At 38.0% G+C, this 19,547-nt stretch overlaps 2 protein-coding genes across 5 annotated transcripts in view; one reads left to right on the forward strand and one right to left on the reverse strand.

Moving 5' to 3' along the window:
- The first annotated feature begins 667 nt into the window (after positions 1-667).
- Positions 668-17,693, forward strand: HELB (DNA helicase B). 2 transcript variants are annotated; one of them, XM_062584286.1, is made up of 13 exons: positions 668-924; positions 2,040-2,414; positions 4,827-5,053; positions 6,435-7,307; positions 8,703-8,871; positions 9,683-9,824; positions 11,016-11,146; positions 12,133-12,217; positions 13,748-13,807; positions 14,431-14,641; positions 15,516-15,650; positions 15,886-16,338; positions 16,665-17,693. In XM_062584286.1, the coding sequence occupies exons 1-13, from the start codon at positions 714-716 to the stop codon at positions 16,749-16,751; spliced, it is 3,159 nt and encodes a 1,052-aa protein (XP_062440270.1). In that variant the 5' UTR covers positions 668-713; the 3' UTR covers positions 16,752-17,693. The 2 variants fall into 2 exon arrangements, with proteins under 2 accessions (XP_062440270.1, XP_062440271.1); XM_062584287.1 differs by lacking the exon at positions 16,665-17,693 and having other exon boundaries at positions 16,181-16,291.
- A 97-nt stretch (positions 17,694-17,790) lies between these two features.
- The window catches only part of GRIP1 (glutamate receptor interacting protein 1), a 339,761-nt gene continuing 338,004 nt past the window's right edge, over positions 17,791-19,547 (reverse strand). For all 3 annotated transcript variants that reach the window (XM_062584272.1, XM_062584255.1, XM_062584265.1), the window contains exon 24: positions 17,791-19,466. In XM_062584272.1, coding sequence (XP_062440256.1) covers positions 19,233-19,466 — 234 coding nt within the window. In that variant the 3' untranslated portion in view covers positions 17,791-19,232. The remainder of the gene's footprint in view (positions 19,467-19,547) is intronic.

Below are 19,547 nucleotides of genomic sequence, written 5' to 3' on the forward strand. Positions count from 1 at the left end.
AAGACTAGACAGCTTCTGGATCGCAATTAAAGTAAGTAAAAGATCCATCACCGGTTTTAAGTCTACCTAAATGCAAGCCATGCTTAATGCTCCACTATTTTTTGGAGGGGGGAGCAACAAGGTGGAATGACACACGACATATTGGAGAAATGATTTTATGATCTGATGGTTCTGCAATATAAATTATATAAAGACATGGAACTATCACCTAAATTTATAAAAGCACAGGTTTTGCAGTAGGGTATCAATGTAAGAGTATAAACTGTCATAAGGAGAGGGCTCAGACCTGCTGAGGATTTTAGCACTTCCTTCCTATGCCAGAGAGGCTACGGAGGCGTATATACAAACTCTTGAATTTTCGGTTTCCCCTGGGTGCACACAAAACCAGTTTCTCGAGTCCTCCGTCACAACTTTTTTTTTTTTTTTTTTTTCCTGTCGTCGCCATCAACAAGCACCTCTCAAGAGCCGCCGGGGGAGCCACAGCTCCCCGCGACATGGCGGCACCCCCCACGCCCCAGCCGCGGCTCCCCGCGACATGGCGGCGCCCCAGCCGCGGCTCCCCGCGACATGGCGGCCCCTCCCCCTGCTCCCCGCTCCCCGCGACATGGCGGCACGCCCCGCCCTCCCGGCCGACACCGGGACCCGCCCCGCGTCCCAGACCGTCTCTCGGCCGCGAGCGCCGCCTCGCCCCGCTCTGCGTTGCCCGCGGCGCCATGGCGAGCCCCGGTGGGCGGCGAGCTTCCCTGCTGGAGCTGCGGGGGGTGCTGCTGCCGCCGCGGCGGCGGGCCGAGGCCGATGCCGATGAGGGCGAGGAGGAGGGCGAGGAGGAGGGCGAGGAGGAGCCGCGCTTCGGGGAGGCCGCGCTCCTGGCGGCTTCCGGCAGCGGGCCGGAGCTGGCCGCCGCGCTGCCCCCGCGCCGAGCCGGTGAGGGGCGGCGGGAGCGGGGCCGGGGGGCTCTTCGTCCTCGTCGTCGTCCTCATCCTGGCCGTCCGCTGCCCTCCCCTGCGCGGCGGCCGCGGCCCGGGCAGCCGCCGGCGCCCCGCGGGCCGCCCTTCTCCGAGGCGGCTCTGCCTCGAGCGCGGGTCGCGCCGGCGGCGGCGTGTCAGAGCTGAGGCAGCACAAACGTTTTCCATTCAAGTTGATTTCGTACAAAGGGGGTTATATATTTATAAAACATGTATTAGAAACATATAATGTATAAAATAATATTTCACATTTATAAATACATGTAGCCTTTATGACATGTTAAGAGTGACGGCAGTGAGGCTTACTGATCCCTTAGTTTCTGTAGCTTGGTACCTAAAAAGGCAGGTGACTCTCGAGCAGCTAGTATTTTATCTGTAAAGCCCTTATGAAACAGCTAAACTCCACTATGTAACTAGGGGAAAACCAAGATAAAACTGTAGTGTAGGCCTAATTTTAGCTGTTACTCCGGTTTGTGTGTGCAGCCCCCAAGTTTGGGCTGAAGCATGATGTTACTGAATGTGTGAGGCGGGGAGGAAGGAAAAGCAGAGGCAAACCAGACCTTGCAGAGTGTTAAAAGCTTTTTTATTATTATTATTATTTTGAAACTGTTAATTGCTTATAACTTGGCTGTTTCAGTTGCATGAAATATTTTCTATGCAGATGTGTATCTGAGGAGCATGCAGGCACCTGGGTGCAATACTCTGTGCGACAAAATCATTTAAAAACGTAGCTGAAAATGTAATGTGGCATAAATGGTATGATATTAAACCACATGCCAGTATCTTTATTTTTCTTGATAAATAGTTATAACCACATATTATTTATGCACATCTGACGCTTTGAGAGTCATAGTCAGTTGTAATGCTTGTTTCTGTGATTGGTTGTGTTTTTTAAATACTACTGTGAAAAGTTGCATTAGGTATTTTATGAAAACCTTTGCTTGTTTACTATTTATTGATATAACTTACAATACAAATGATCAAAATAAGCTTGAACAACCAAAATTTTTTAATCAAACCAACTGGCTTTCCAGTCAGCAGTAACAATGGTTTATTTTTCTTTTTGAATTTCAGTTATTATACAAGATGAAGAATCCAAAAAGGAGTATGAAGTAGTTGGACGTTTTCCGTTAGTGGGCCCTTGGTGGACAGTTAATGTTAAAATTAAAAAAATGGGATTAAAATACTTTGTGCAAGGATATCCATCGTATTTTCTGCGGACTGATATAGAGGAAAACAACCAACAAGTCTTTTCACTCTTTCTTAAGGAATGTGCTGTTCCTGATTATTTTAAACAAGAATTTTTTACTTGGCTTCCTAGGCAGTCTGTGCTGAGTTTTAGCAAACTTGAAGAAAAACTAAAACAATTCCAACTTTCATACTTAGAGAAGAGGAAGAAGCAAGGAGATACCAAGGATTTTGATATCTTTCAGTATGTTTTGAAATCTTGTAGGTATATTGTGTGCTATTTTGAAAGTTTTATAAGCTGATGAGTTGTATTTTTAAGATATTATGTTCAGGCTAACATGTCCTCTTGTGAAGAGTATACTTAAATGAATTTTTAATGTGCAAAGACTCTCTTAAATTTGAGGGCAGTGAGGGATTGCTAATGCATTAAAGGTGCAAATACAGTTGCAGACATATAAGGAGTTACTGAAGTCTGTGGGTTTGCTAACTAGAATTATCTGTGCTACAGATGCAAAGACACTGATGCTAGCACTGTATCGTTTACTGCGATGCAATGAAGGCTTATGGATTCAACGCTTAAACAAGGCAGTATGGCATTTTAGGGCAAGTAGTGTTCGGAAATGATGCAGCCAGTTCTTTGCAGTGCAGAGCATAGGCTAGTGAGCTCAGCTCAATCCAAACAAGCAACGTTGAATTGGTTAAGTGTATTTGCAGCCTGTTCATTGTATTGAGAGGGCTAGGGAGCATGGTGTGCAAGCACTGTCCCCATGTTGAGCTAATATGAAACCACTGAGGATCCTGTGCTGGCCTTGGTTGGTATGACTACATTCATGTTACAGATTGGACCGGGGTGTGCTTTTGAACCTCTTGTCCACAGTTGTGTTTTGATTCATGTTGTGGAGCATCCTCTGAGAGTATGGACTGGATTCTGGATGAATCTAACTAAAAGATGTGCTCTAGTAGCACACCTAACATACGACTGATGACATTCAGTCCATGGGACCAAACTATAGCTAGTCTGAAACAAAACACCCTGAAATAGGTATAGTCGGGATGTCTGAGGCATGCCCACAGCACCAGCTATTCTGTTTTGCTCTAAATATCTGTTTCTGTTATGCCACATTGCTTCCTAGAGTAGATTTGTTCAGTCCTAGGTTGGCGCTGTGTGTGCTTAGATATCAGTACCATGGGATGCAGTACTCTGAATTCCACTTTTAAATTTGGCAGCAGCTGTGCATAAATCCATACAGCCAGGTTGGGTCTAGTATTACATGCAAGCAAATGAAGCCTTCCAATACCTAGATTACAGGGCAGCATGAGGTTAAAAGATGGAAGTGACTCCTTTAGAGCCAATTGGTATCTGACAGGAAAGGCACTGAGACAGAGCTCGTAGCTTCTGCTGGAGTTGAGGCAACTTTACTCCAGATCAAATGTATAAAGAGAGGAAAAGTATGTTTTCGTAATTCTGTACTTCATTTTTGTTGTTTTTGTAGCGTTAAAAAAATTCTTAACTACCTTTTCATGACTACAAAGGGATTGCAACCTGTAGCGTTTGAAATACTGATCTAGTTCTCTGCTTGAGTTTTAATGGGATATATAGATCACTTCTGATTGAGACTTGTTTATTCTGTTCATAAAATTGCCTATGAAGAAGGTTGCGCAGCATGTTGTGATATCCTGTTCTCTACTGTTGTACTTTGAAGATTTTTTTTGTAATGCCTAACTTAAATGACTTTACTGCAAATTGATCCTTCTTCTCCTTTCTCTTATTGGCAATGGAAACAATTACCTTTCTGTATGCCCTGTTGCTGCTATTACTGTTGTTGCCTTTTAATTTTTTTTGTCATTATTTGTTCTAGAGTCAAGCAGTTTATGTTATTTTTATTTAGTAGTAGTGTGTGTTGGTTCTTCTCTTTAAAACTGAGCATTTGCTTCCATGGAAAAACACGGGTTTCATTTTTGCCTTTCTGTAGCTAATACAGTTACAGGAAAATGTAGTTAGCTGAGAAAAGTGTATGTTTTAAATTTGAACTTCTGAAATTTCCTTAGCACCTCATTAAAAATTGTGGTTTTTTTCTTGCATGTTAAAAGATAAAAATTTTGAAAGTTCTCACTTTTTTTTAACTATCCATTTCTAAAGTGATTTATAGAAAAAATCAGTTTCATCCTCCCTGTTTTACAGATTCCAAGACTGATGCACACAGAGGGAAAATAATGGCCTGAATTCAGGGCAGAGCACTGTTTTCCTAAGTGCTGATCTGATGTTACAGAATTACAAGTCTGCTTTCCTATTTTGGATTGCAAATGTTCTTTTGTACATTTGTATGCAAATTACCTTTAGATAAGAGAAGCAGGCATGATGAATTCTGAACTGACTTTTTACAAAATTCTATTAAATATGCGGTTTAAACCACCTTTATAATATTTATTTTCCAAATGAGCATTTTAGTTGCTGGTTTTATCTGTCACCTGTTTACTTTTTTTTTTTCCAGGGCAGTTCAGGGTTCATTTAAAAATATTTTTAAAAGAGTTACAAAGAGTAAGAAACAGATATTAGGGATGCTTTGGATATGGAAGAGTGAGAGGGATAAAAGTGAAAGTGTATTTATAAAAGTGCCTTTATAAATTATTTTGTATATTGTTTAAAACTCTCTTGGTTTATGGTGCATTCAGTTGCAGGAAAGGCAGTATTGGTAGCTATGAATTTTCCAGTGATCATGGAGTTCTTACCAGTTCTTCTGCCACGCCATTTTTGCTGTATTTTGGAGAAAGTGTGTTGGCAAAAAGAGACTGAAAGTAACAGTGGTGCAGATGTTGAGAAAGAACATTTCCAAGATGTCTTTCTAACAAAATTGAAGGATATATTAAAGAATGAGCCATGGAAACTTGGATTCAGCAGGGTAAGTAATATTAAGTAGGGTAAGATATGTGACGTTTATTACATTTGATCTTCATTGGACCATAATCCTGTTCTTTCAGTTATGTTCAGTGTATGAGCTGGGCATTTGTAGGAGATAACCTTTAGTTAATTTGAAAAGGATAATTGACCGTGCTTACTCTTAAGAATGTTTATTTTTCAGCTGGTCTAGAATAACTCAGTGTCAAAAGATTTAAAAGTGATCATGTTACAAACTTTGTTTAGTCTTTTTTATAAGGAATAGAAAATTATGTATTAGAGGTAATCAGACCAAAAAAAGCTAATTTAAAATGACGCTTTTTTTATATATATAAGCAAGTGGAATCTATTTTTAGTATCTAAGTAGTGTGTGTGTTTTCATAGCAAAATAAATCCTAGTGATTTTGTAAGAGGTCATCTGGTCTAGTGGTTCGTTCTCTCTCTCTCTCTCTCTCTCTCTCTCTCTCTCTCTCTCTCTCTCTCTCTCTCTCTCTCTCTCTCTCTCTCTTTAATAATGAGACTTGCAGTTGCTGCTTTCCTTCTCTTTTTCATTTGCTGATACCACACTTGCCGTGCAGCCATGACTCAACTTAGTACTCAAACATGAGCTAAAGCTCAGTAGTGCAGAACTGCGGTGAGTTAATCCCTTTGCTTCAGCCTGCCAGTATTATCACAGTGCCTGATGTTCTGACTTTTCTATTCTAGTGTTTCAGATCTTTTGCATTAGAAAGCTTTTCCTAACATCTGGTTTGCCTATTCTTCATTGCGATTTAAGCTTTTTTATCTCTTGTTCCCTATACCGAGCCCTGTATTCTCCTTGCAGTTTTTTTTTACTACTTGAAGACAATCGTTTCTCTCTTTGGCTGAGCAAGCCCAATTCTTCTCCCTGCCCCCCCCGACAGTAGTTAATCTTCTCTGTACGTCTCAGTCTCTCACAGTATTCCTCCAGTCTTGGTAAACTTCATCTGTTCCTTGAAGTGCCATGTCTGAAAGCTGGATACAGCATTCTGGCTGATACCTTACCTATGCTCTGCTTTTGTGGTAGGTTGTGTCTGTATTTGAAATTGTGATAGTTAGGTGTGCATCAAATCAGATACACAAGTTGTCTGTAGTACCCAATTTCTGTTCAAGGTTTTTGGTTTTAAAGTTTTGGTTTTGTACAGAAGAATAACAGGAAATTGTTCCCTCTCATTTTGAAATATTTTGCTTTCATATGGTTTGAAAAGCAATATAACTTTGTACGTTATAAAAAATGTATGTATTTTGTAGACTTCTACCCAGTGAACTGCAGTTTGTATTTAGTGACAGGAATGTTATTCAGCAAGATAGTAGTATCTTCTGAAATAAATAAATCTGTGTTTGCTTTTACTCTCTTTGGGGAGAAGATTACCTATAGAGAACTGAACCTTCCTTATTGCGAAGCAGCATGGGCAGCCTTCTGTCAGTGCAAACATGTCCTCTGGAAGATTCCTGAATTGCAGAAGAATGCATTAATTCTATATGATCAGCTCAAGAAACAATGTAGAGAAATGGGACATACTTATGAAGATCAAGATGAATTAACTCGTTTTGTATCTAAAGATATGTCTATTGAGCATGCTTGGCAATCTCTTGAATTTTTGAAAGATCAGCACATAGTAATTAGGGAGAAAAAAATGGTGTTTCTGCCTCATCTTTACAACTCGGAAAAAAACATAGCAATGCACATAGGTGACCTTTTGTCAAACCATTCATGGCAACTAGATGTTGATGTGAGACAGGTACTTAATGTTTCTGAGACATCAAGAGAAATAGTAGATACTAAAATGAATGTTACCCAGGCTCATGAAATGGAGTGTGCTAAGGAAAATAGTTCAGAAAATCATGATTGTGAAAATAGCTTCCTTAAAAAGGAAGTGGAGTCTACATCTGGTTCCCAAAGTAAAGCAGAGGTAGACCTAGATCAGGTGACTGCTATGGAAAAGATTTGCTCTAATCCTGTCACAATCATAAGTGGAAAAGGAGGTTGTGGGAAGAGTACAATAGTTAGCTGCCTTTTTCGTCACTTAAAGCTGATGGAAAAAGAAGTGGAAGCTGCTTCTAAGGATTTTGAGGGAGACCTGGATGCATCTGAGGAATGGAATACATTTAATCATCATTGGGAGTCAGAAAATACTTGCACAAAAAATCTTCTGAATGTATTATTTACTGCACCTACAGGGAGGGCAGCAAGCCTTTTGAGTGAAAAAACTAGGTTTCCTGCGTATACCTTACATCAGGTAAGGATTTCTCTTTTTTAATTATCTTTTAAGAGAAATTTTGGCAATATTATTCTTGTTTTGAATAAAGCTTATCATTGACCTTTGTTATGATACTTATAGCTGTTAATAATTTTAAGGTACAGCTTGTCAGTAGGTGAAAATCAGCATCAGGAATCTTAATGATATAAAATCTGTTATTTGCTGCATCTTTTTTTTCCCTACTTCTTATGCACTTCTCAAATTTCTGCCTTTCTAGAGCATCAGATCTTTTTATCGTATCAATTTTTTGTACTCTGAGTAATCTACAGCATTTAAAATTAACTGCAGAAATCTTCCCTAGACAGCAGAGCTGTTTTCTAGTGCTCTGTTGCGTAGAAATCCTGTTGATGCCAGCACATTTATGAAGAGACTGTAGGCTGGGGTTGAGTAATGAGGTGGATTTCATTCATGCACTGTTTTCCTAACTACTGTAAATCTTCATAGCATATGTTTTACAACAATTTTTAGAAAAAAGCAGAAATTAAACTGTTTGTTAGTAAACTTAAGTCTCCCTTATGCTGGGTGATGGAAGGTGCGGTGGAGAGTGGAGCTGTGGAATAACTTGTGTAAGTAAAAGTTGCAATAATACAAAAGATCCTGTAAGCTTGTCTTATCTGTGTTGGGGACTGAGTAGTTGCCTGTACCTCCTCCATGGGAAGTGATGGCTGTTTATTAGTACGAACAAGCAGATGTAGCAAGAAAATGTTGTGTTATTGAGCAGCCTAATGGCTGATCTTGTATCCTTTCAGATGCTTGGAGGAAAGAAGTGAAGTAGCCCTGCTCTGTGGCCTGCCAGTTGTTTTTCAGAATTGGTGGGGCAGTCATTGTAAATAGTTTTCTGGAGCTTTAAGTGAAAGCAAACAGAGCAAGGTATGACTTGAGCAGCAAGGACCTGATGTGTTCAGAGCAGTGCTGGGAGGGGGAGACGAAGCTTGGATAGTTTACAGTTAGGGAAACCACTGCAGTAGATCTAAGGGTTTCCCACTTACAGAAAGGACATTACATATTTAGAATAAGAGCAATTTCTTTCCATATCGGATGGTGATATTTCTACTACATAGAAGCTTCAGAATTTGATACATAGAAATTCTCAAAGAGGCCATGCAGATCTTTCTACATTAAGGCTACCTAATTTGAGGATGCTTTTGCATTTGTGTAAGTGAGTGTTGGTAATCTCAGCTAGAAATGTGTTCACTGAGGAAACAAATAAGACCGAATGGTTGAGTCTTCTGATTCTTTACAGATTTAAGTTCAGAACTTCAGATAATACCTCTAAATACAACATCAGAAGAAAACACACTCTGGCTACCTTTTTAAGATGATTGTTTACAGTTGATTAGTTTCAGAACTCAAATTATTTTGATTTGTTTCTAGATCATCTATAGTTTTAAATCATGGAAGCAGAGTCAACAACTGCCATGGAAGTTTTCTACTGTGACAATTCTGGTTGTGGATGAAGGAAGCTTGGTGTCTGTACATATTCTTAGTTTAGTGCTGAAGCTCTTATGTGAGCATGCTCAGCTTGCCAAACTTGTTATTCTTGGTAAGTGGAAACTTGTTATTCTTGGTAAGTGGAAAAATATACAATTAGGATTATACAGTATTTAATAATACACAATATACAGTGTAAGCATCAGAGCTACCACTGCTCTTGCTGAGTCTTTAAAATCTCGAGAATGTCACACGTTGTTCTGTTCTTGGATATCTGCTCATGTGAAGAGTCCAGTGTGCTTCAGCTGTAAGTGCGATATTATTCTGTTACTTGTTACTGGTGATTCTGATTCTGTTACTGATTTGTCTGATTCTGGAAAATACTGTGACTTCTGTTTAGTAGCTTCATGTTATGTTTTGAGACTCGGAAATTTTTCTGATTTCCTTAAGCTTAAAAGAAGTTAGTGTTACAGTATGAATCAGATATTAGAAGAGAAATTATATCAGGAAGATCTTATTGTTAGAATCAACTTATTTTTAATATAGAAAGGGAAAAAAAAAGAATGTAAAATCAGGTCTTTAACCTCTAGCATCTTGGACATGCCATTTATAGCATTCAGTTTTAGGTATGTAGCTTTTGAAGTGTGTTTGGATAAGGTGATCAGTATCTTCGTTATGCAGAATCATTTGCAGCTACTAGCAGAACATTATTGAGTGAAGAATTAAACTACATTACAGCTTGGTTCTAAGAATCTTGAGGATTCTTGAAAGTTTCATTTCACAAATTATATTGGAGAAGCATATGATTGCTGTTTTACACTTGAGGAAGATTGAGTATTCATTATTTTCAGTGATTCTTTTTAAGATATATTTTCAGAGATACTCTGTTGCTCCTCACAAATATTAATTTGTGGGTTTTTTAGGTGATATTAGACAGCTCCCAAGCATAGATCCTGGTAACATGCTAGCTGATGTCTTCGAGGGCCTAAAATCCAAAGGGCTATCTGTGGAACTGCGAACTAATCACAGAGCTGAATCGCAATTAATTGTAGACAATGCAACGAGGTAGGATTTCCTTATGCTCATAAGAAGCATTATTTTAGTTGTTCTGGTCCTTTATCTGCAAAATAGTAGTGCATCAGGATTTAACTTTCTAGTACTGTTTCTGTTGCAGGTTCTTACTCAAAACTGATAGCATTGATTAAAAAAAAAAAAAAAGGTTTGCCTGGAGTATTTGTATTGGAGAATATATTTAAAAAATCCTGAAATATGCTGGAATATTCTTGAGTCTTATTGGGGTATTAAGCCCTTCACTGTCAAATACCTTTAGCTGTGGCCAAGTGAATTGTGTTTTCTAATTGTCACAATCTGTTTCAGTGGAGATAGTTGGACCTCGTCCAAGAATAAGAGTTAGCCAGGTTAAGATTAGTGAATCATTAAGTACATGAATAGTTAAGATGTCATAAGTCATGTATCGTGCAGCTTGTGATAGTGGAATTTTGCGTGCAGGAGATCAGCTTGCAAAGAGAGGGCTTTGTGTCTAATTGGTGCTCAGCTGTGGTGCAGAACCTGACTGCGTGCACAGAACACTTTAGATACTCAGAAATTATTTGTAATTTGTTCTCTATGAAAAGTTTTTAAGAAGTGGCTGATAAATGTGACTGCTGCTAAAACAGGCTAAAATACATCCAGTATTTAGATGTGAAAGGCCATAAAGTGATAGTTTCTCTCTTTATTTTTTCTGATGTTAATACACAGAACCTCTAAATGTTCCCAGTACTTGCATTACTTTCTGTATGGAAGTAATCCAGTCCACATGTTCTTTATAAAACATGATACAGCAAAATCTAGGTCTGAGTGCTCAATACCTTTTGATATCAGTGGAAGTTTTAGTATAATCTGAATTCTTGCAAGATGTCCAGAATTACAATCAATGTTACACAGTCCCCTTCCGTCTGCTACCTCTCTTCTGTTCTTGGTAGCATTTCTGTGTTACTCCAGACTCCTCCTATGAGGAGGACTATACCGATGATACTAAATATCTACTGTACTGCTGAAAGGTTTGGAGAATAAATTACCATTTTTCCCCTGTGAATTTAAGTTATTCTCAGAAAAAGAATTTTCAGTGTATGTATTTATAGTAGTTGAGCAAACACTTGTAAATGCTAAAATTCAGGCTGAAGCAGAGGGTACACTGGAATTCTTTAACTGGAAATCATTTTTCTTTTCTGTTTTCCCACCACTCCTGTTGTCAAGAATCTCTAATCGGAAGCTTCCTGAATTTGATGAAGTGGTAAAAGTTGCTGGTTGGAATGAAGAACTGAAAATGCCAAGCCCTGAGAAGAAATTCATTTTTATTGCTTTGCCCTCTGGTGGGGGCTGTGACAGTATGTGTGTATATTCAGTCTGTGATCTTGACTTCCCCTTTTGTAAAACATACACTATTTGGATGGAATGAACAATTTTGAAATGTTTTAGTCAGTTGTTTGTTTTGAGTTTAAAAATAAATATTAGATTCATAGTTTACCTTTTGCCTTACGTGAATGGACACAGCAAAACCTGTAAAGGCAGAGGATACTCTGTCGGGTTCCATCTTTGAAATGACTGTGTTAGATTTTGAAAGGGAAGAGTTGCAGCTTAGATCAGCTTTTTTGTTGCGAATGAGCTGTCAATCCTTATAGGATTAAACTTTTTGAGAGGTGAGGGGTTTTGGGTAATGGCAGCTCTTACAGGATAGTGTTGGGACAGGAGTGTGCTCTCCTGAAGAATCAAGAAAATGGAAACAGGGAAAGGCTCTTACTAGAGGAGACACCAATATTTATTTCAAAATGTTTGGAGTTGAGGTTAGTCTTTTGACCATTATTGGATAGGTGCCTCCACTTTATATGCTTTGAAAATACATATATGCATTGCAGTGTAATGTGGAAAAAAATAAGCGTGAATATTATGACTTTACCTTACTTAAGTAACTTATTCAGCAAACGCAATACTTAGAAGAAATTCATTTTGCAGAATCTAAATGTATAGTTCCATGGCTTAAAAATAATCTGCTTCTTTAATGTGCTCTATCAAAACTCTTTTACATGAAATATATTCTAGTCAGCTGTTTAATAAAAAGAAATAAGAATTTCTGCCCTTCCATATGACTTTTATCTTCCCAGATTTTAATTGTAGGATAGCTGCTTGATGCTTTTTTGGGGAAGTATATTTGTGCTATTTGTGGGGGTGTTTTGTTTTGTGTTTTTTGAACAAGTTGAAATGACATTGAAGCAAGAAATAAGCTAAGGCAATTTCATACTGAGTTATATTTTTCTCTCTTAAATTGTTTGTTCTGCATATTTTTATACCTTATCTTTTATGTCTTCTAAATCAGATTTGCAGACTGCCATAAAGACTTTACTTAAAAAAGGACCAGGATTGCAGGATGCCAGACAATCACAGTTCATTGCTTTTAGAAGGTAACAGAGCATGTAGGCAGACATTGAAAAAATCCTTGCTAGCAGCCATGATCTAAAAATGTCTGAATGCATCGAGTTGGAGAAACTAGTGGCAGTATTGTTAAAAATGCTAGAGGGAAAAGCAGGCGTGTGTCTTTTTCTGTGGCTTCTGGTTGTCCCCTGTTTCTCCATGGAGAGTAACTTTATTTTTCTGTAAGCATAATGTTATTTTGCACCATCCTTTTTACCTTTGTATTCATGTTCATCCGCATTGTTTGTATTAAGGAAACAAAGAATGGACATAAGTGGTCAGTCTTTGTACTGGATTCTCCAAGAGCCTGTGCTGTGGTATTTGCTGGACAGTGCAGAGTTCTGTGGAAGGGAAAGATGAGGACTTGACTGCTTGGAGGAACCTACAAAATAAAGTAATGCACCTTAACCCCATGAGATGAGATTATGTGGTCAATATTCAAATATTCAATATTCCCCATCCTGGAAGGGGAGAATTCCAGGGAGCCTGGTGGGCGCATACAACCTGCTGCTTGTGCTTATGTCACCAGAGCAGATGGATGTTCATCACTGGCAGAAGATATGTGCATTTTGATAATCTGATGAGGGCCAGATTTAGTCGTATAATCTCATGTGCATTAGTGCTCCTGTTAGTGGTAGATGCCTACATCCTGGGTATTTGGAAGCACAGTACCAGTCATTTAAGAAGGAAGAGGTGAGATGTATGGCTCTAACAGGCTTCCAAGAAGGGCAGGAAATGTTGGTTATCACTGATAATGATGTGAACTGTCACAGGGACATAAATAGTACGGGAGGTCTCATAGAAATGCTGAAAGTATTGCTTGTACCGGAGTCCATAGCGTTACACTTCCACTTTACCCTTCAAAAAGGGTACTGAAAAGAAGAAAAACTTTCTGCTTTTATTTGTGAAGAACTTCTTAGCAGTTAAAAACACTGTAGGTTGCTAGTGTGCAAATAAATTGATGTATAAATTTTAGCAAGTTTATGTGTTTGTTGTGAACACTGAGCAACTCTAGAGTCAGTTTAATTTCTCAACTTGCTTGCAGGTACTATACTGTTATTTACAGTTTCCATTTAAGATTTTTCTGCATGTTTACAGGTACTTAATCTGTCTTCAAAGGTTAAAATTCCTGGTCTTTAAAACAAAAATATATAAAATGACCAAATCATGTGTCTAGTTCTAATATAGCCATAGACAGAAAAAAAATATATATCCAGGCTTCCGTTTTTCCTCTAGATTTGCTGTTTATCTTCAAGATTAATGTGGATAATCTAGGTACGCATCACAAACCTCACTGCCTTTCTACAGTAGTATTTCAGCAAAACTATAGCTTTACTGCTGTCTTTTAAACTCTGAATCCAAAAATTGTTTATAGTTGTTCGTAGAAGATCATTACTAAAAGATGCTTTTTCCATTACTTTTCAATTAATGCTAATGTGACATTGATTGTAATTGTTTTATGTCTTGTTTTCTTTAAGTGCATCGATTTTGTTTTCTTGTTCATATTTTGTATGTTTTAGGCAAGATTGTGATCTAATAAATGAACTTTGTTGCCAGTACTATTCAAACCATTTAACCAGGTAAGCCAGTATTGTGCAATTTTTCCCTTTACCAGTCTCTCTTGGTTTTTGAAGTGTCATACAAAAGGCCAGCAACCTAAAATAAAATTGTAGAACTGGTTTTAGAGTATCATGTAGATCTGATTGATTATGTTGTGGGTCATTTTTACTATAAGGAATCTTTCTTTGGTGGGTCCTTCAGTTTCAGCCTGAACTGTGAATAGAAATATTATAAACTAACTGTTTGCATTTAATTTAAATTACTTGTCAATATATGAATTTCAGGTTTTTGAGTTATGCTGAGTATTTAAAGTTGATTTTAAACCAAGGTTAATTATTTTTCCTACTATATGATTTCTGAGTAGATTCTGAAATATTTTTGAAAGCAGCATTTCAGTACTGCTCCATATTACTGATTTTACCAAAAATTTTACAAAACATAGACAAACACCTTTTAAATTTAAGAGTTGTCTTAAGTGTTTTGAATATTTTTTTGTTTTATGTTTTGTGTGTTATGTTTTATGTTTTGAATATTTTTAATCTGGCGCAAGTATACTGGATTCATTCAGTGGAAGAAGAAATACTGTGTGATTATACAATGCATGCTTTGTGTCCATTTCTCTCTCTTTCTTTTCCTCACCTAGAGACCATAAAAGACGACTTGTATTTCAAACTGATGACAAGATTTGTTGCATGCGAAATACCTATCTCAAGGATCTCTTGCCAGGCCGTGGTTTCAGCAGGAATCCTGATCCTGATTGCTGTGAATACAAAAGTGGAAAACCCCCACTAGCTGCAGAGACTATTGAGGAAAGCAAACGACTGTGCAATGGAGACATATTTTTCATAGCAGATGTAAGTAGTTGGTGCAGGAACTTGCACAAAAATTAGTGGTAGCTGTTTCAATCCTTGCTGCATCCCCAACTAAAAGAATTCACATTTTGAAGGTTTAGTTCACAATAGATGCTTAGTTCTACCAAAACCGTCGTGTGAAAGGCTACCATATTACAAAAAAAGAGGCAGAATACAACAGAGAATTGAACAAAATACGTCCGTGGGAGTTCATGTAAAACCTGTTTCAATTGGTCTACTTTTATTTTGTGTTGTGAATTATTGCTCAAATTCCAACTGAAATGCGGTATCTTTTGGATATGGGTAAAAATACAGTCTTTAAATAAAGCTAATGTGACAGCCAGAGTCTTCCCCAGCAGAAAACTAAGCTGACAAAAACTTAACCAACTCCCAACCCTTTATTTTTCTGCTGGGTTTGATTGAGTTGAATTGACTTAGCAAAGAGTCCAGTGAATACCAGGATTTGTGCTAGGCAAGGGGGAAGCACAGAGTTGGTGGGACGAGAGCAGACTCTTCCCCATTTGTAGCAACAAAATGTTAAATGGGCTTTTTTTGTAATATGTCACATTGCCCTAAGATAATCTTAGGTAAGGTAAGTTTTCTGGGGTTAAAACTTCCTTTTTTTTTTTTTTTTTTTTTTTTTTTTTTTTTTTAGCTTTTTAAAGTCAGGTAGGCTGTGGAACTAGTTTCCTCAAATCTAGTCAGTGAAAGACAGCAATCTTTGAGTTTAGCATCTTCAAAACTATTTCACTTAGTTGACATTGAAGCTATTTTAAATTCAGGGAGAGATAGCATGTAGACTTCTTATGTAGATGTATAGACATTGATCAAACAGCTGATATGAGCTTACTGCTGTGTTCCTGTGCTATGTCTTTAGGATGTAGAAATTAATAAACAGCGCTTACTGACCATCAGCACCACATATGGCTCCACATTCACTGTGGTGTATAAGGCATTGAAGAAGCTATGTCATATAAAACATGCATGGGCCAGAACTATTCACACATTTCAGGTAGGAAGCATTACGAGCTGGTAAAACTCTGCCATGACTTTATATATCTCAGTAACGCATTGCACTTTCACCTGAAAGTGTCAGAGGCTCCCCTGAAACTAAAATTCCATGAATGCAGAACAGAAGACACTTTCCAGTGTCGCAGTTCTCTCTGATTTCCTTTCTCTTGTAAGCTTTGTTTTTTCATTATTGGAGACGATTTTAATTTGGTAAGAAATTCTTGAACGTATTTCAGGGTTCCGAGGAAAAAACTGTTGTCTATGTAGTTGGGAATCCAGGTCGTCAGCACTGGCAGCATGTGTACACGGCTGTGACCAGAGGACGCTGCCGAGTCTATGTTATAGCTGAAGAGATGCACCTCAAGAAAGCAGTCACTAACAGGAACATCCCCAGAAAAACTCGCTTACAGAAATATTTGAGAGAGACCATTGCAGAAATAAACAACCGTGAAAAAAACCAAACTTCTCCTCCCCTGAAGAAGAGCTGGCAAAATCAAGAATTTGAGATTCAGTCTGTTTCTGTAACTGCAGAGGCTCCTGGCTCATCTGATCCTGTAACTGACTCGATTAAACAAGAAGGGTCTGCAGTTCTTAGTGAAGAGCGGACCAGTAGTTCACAGCAGATAAGTCCAAATAAAAGACAAAGGAGTCTTACGGCAAACTCGGGGGATGTTATGGAAACACCCGTGGTAAGTATCTCTTTACTGAGAAAGTGTGGAACAAATCATTGCACTCTTTTTCAGCAGTGCAAATGGCCTGGATACTATTACGTGCTGGATTTTTTTATTATTATTATTTATGTAATGATTTTCAAGTTATTAGTAAGCTGACCAGTAATCTGTGAAGCAATCAAGTTTGGCAGATACTTTCCCAGGGTAATATATGGCTGATGGGAAAAAATAAATTATAATGCCTGTCACAGTCAGCATTCTGTTGACTAACTTAGACTATATTAACTTGGTCTCTTTGCACAGGTGTCAACTTCTTTGGTAACGCTTTGGTTTTGTTTTGACAGACAAATGAAGACTCCCCACTCGCGTCTTCCAGACTCAAGAATCTAACTTTGGAACATATAACTCCTAGGAAGCTTTTCAAAAGCTAACAAGCAATCAGCTGTTGTCCTAATGAGTATACTTGTTTTCTACAGCTTTAAAATAAGGTTTCTGGACTGGAGAAACTAGATATGCAGAGATTTTCAACAACTTTCTTGTATTTCTATTTTTTTGGAAGGGCAGCTTGTTTTAAAGTTAGCCTTTCGTATTTTCAGTGATCTGTTATTAGTAGAAGATATGTTGGTGTGTTAGTCACCAAAACCATACCATTCTTTTATTTGCACAAAAAAATCAACTTACAGGCCTATTATGAGCCAGATGTTTCCTTGAATAATACATTGGAATTTCTTGGTTTAAACATTCTATCTGTGCCAAGTTGTACAGAGCTTGTAATGCTGCAGCATTGATTAGAAGCTGTTGTTGCCTTTCCAAAAACTACAGTGTGCTCTTGAGTCAAAAGCTAGACAGTGTCCAAAGGGGACTTCAGCCGTGTCCGATAGGGCAGAACTATGGGCACGAAGCTTGGCAGGATCATGAATTTCAATCTTGTTATGAACAGAACAAGCAAGTTTCAATCATCACTGACCCGCAAAGAAAAATTTTCCCCTTGGTACCTTAGGAGATGTAAAACTTGCCACTGCTGTTTCCACCCAATGAAGTTTTATGCTGCTAATGATCTTGGTAAGAAAAGCAAAATTCCAAGTCACAGTTCAAATAATGTACCTTTTCTGCCCCCCCCCCCCCTATTTTTTCTTCTGTGCTACTTGACTTGATGCACTGTAATTTTCAGGATTAAATAACCTGAATGTTTTAATCAGACTTCAGACCAGCGCTACTGAAATCTGAATGGCTTTTTGTCCTGCCATAACAAAAATTTTTTTATAGGTAGGTAGGTAGGTAAGTGTACCACAAATGTAAAGATGGTATTTTTTTTATTAAAACTGTAATTATATGTGTGTAGAACAAAATTAAAGTAGAAGAGTACTACCTCATTGTTAATGTCTTTAAATCACTGTTTATTTCAATTTATACAGTTTTTCCATACAAATATTTGCAACAGTTTGAATTTCAAAAAAACATACATAGACGATAAATATCATGCTATTAAAGTATTAAATTTGTACAAAAATACTTTACAGTTTAATACTTATTTGTTACAAATAAAAATACATATTTAAGTGACTCATGAACATTATTTTTACATGATTCAGCATTGAATGTCATTTCCAGCAGTGCTGAAATACAAATCAGACGTACTTGTGTGTGCAGGGCAAGTGAGCTTGTTCATTTATGGGAAACAGCAATACCGATACAGTTAGACAGTTTAAATTGACCAGAAAACTCTGTAAGGTGGTTGCTTAGATATGGAGACTCTACAAATGTACAAATCCAGTATCTTTATATTCACCAATAACAATAATTACCATAACAATTTGAATACTGGAATAAACCACAGCAGCTGCTGGTGAGCTTATAAAGCAACTGGCAGTATTTTATTGCTTTGGGGTGGGGGAGTGGGAGTAGGAGAGAAGGTGTGTGATGTGTTTGTAAAACGTATTTACAATTTTTAAATTCTAAAAATGTGTTGTGGGGGATACATTTATCATAAAGAAGGCTGAAAACTAAGCTTATTTAAATGGACTTTAGTCCCCTCAAGAAATTGTTTGACTTACAAAGAGAGCTCATATGTAACATCGATCATTAAAGAGCTTTTACATCAATCTTGGATATAGTTAAAAAATCATGTTTCTTTAAAACCTTTCTAATTTGTCTAAACTCATTTCAGTTTTACTCATCAGTAATTCTTCAGATGTTTTATCCCAATGTTGAAAAGGTCTCTGCTTAAAAAAAAAAAAAAAACTAACTGGTTGCAAGATGTATCATTAAATAATTCATTGCATAGGGAATAACATATATTCTAATAAAAATTTACTGCAGTGGGGGGATAATGTTCATCACATACTGCAGCTTCCTACATGAATTTTGTTAAAATGTCTCAGCAGTGCTTTGTCTGAAGACAACAACTGCCAGTGGAATAATGATGTTCCCCAAAATTCCTGTTCTAACCAATTTATAAGAAAACACGGTGCAACATGCTGTCCTTGCTCATCCTCAGACAGTCGTTGGCAGCTAAAAAGTGTTTATAAGAACAGTATAACCTGGACACCATTATGAGAGATTAACTCCATGCTTTTCCCTCAAAGCACAGAAGCTGTTTGAGGGAAAGGAACATTTAAATCATATTTAAATTATCTCCCTGCTTTCTTATTTGGGGTGTGGGGGTGGGGGCAGGCCTTTATGTTTTTTTATTCACTGTTGCTAATGGTAGACTGTTTAGAATGCAATGACTAAACTACAAATTAAAGGCTTTCAAAAGTGACCATGAATATAAGCCTTGAGACGGACAGACTGATCCTCCTGTGCTTTTTAGTGCCATATGACATCTGAGCCTCAGTCTCAGAAAAGTCTTAAAGGGATTTAGCACCATAATTGTCTTTCACTACCAAATGTCCCACTGAAATGATTTACTGCTATAACGTATTCGTAGGCTCCCGTGTCTCTGTGTTGACAGCGTGTCCCGTCTGCTGAAGGAAGGCATTAGTCTGATGGCTCCAGTCCTCGCTTGCTGAAGTTGGTTGTTCTGCGCTTCCTTGCTGAGATGCCAGTGGGTTTCTGCTAATAACCAGTTCCAGCTTATTGCCAGATTCAGCGATGAGGGGCACAACTAGGCAGCAGTCAAAGTCTCTGGTCCGAACATGGTTTACCTGGAAGATTAGAATATGCATTTCTGTTAACTGTTTCAGGAAAGCAGAACGAGGTGGCATGAACCAAGGGCACAGGACTGT

Source organism: Rhea pennata, chromosome 1, assembly GCF_028389875.1.
Source record: "Rhea pennata isolate bPtePen1 chromosome 1, bPtePen1.pri, whole genome shotgun sequence".
Lineage (NCBI taxonomy): Eukaryota > Metazoa > Chordata > Aves > Rheiformes > Rheidae > Rhea > Rhea pennata.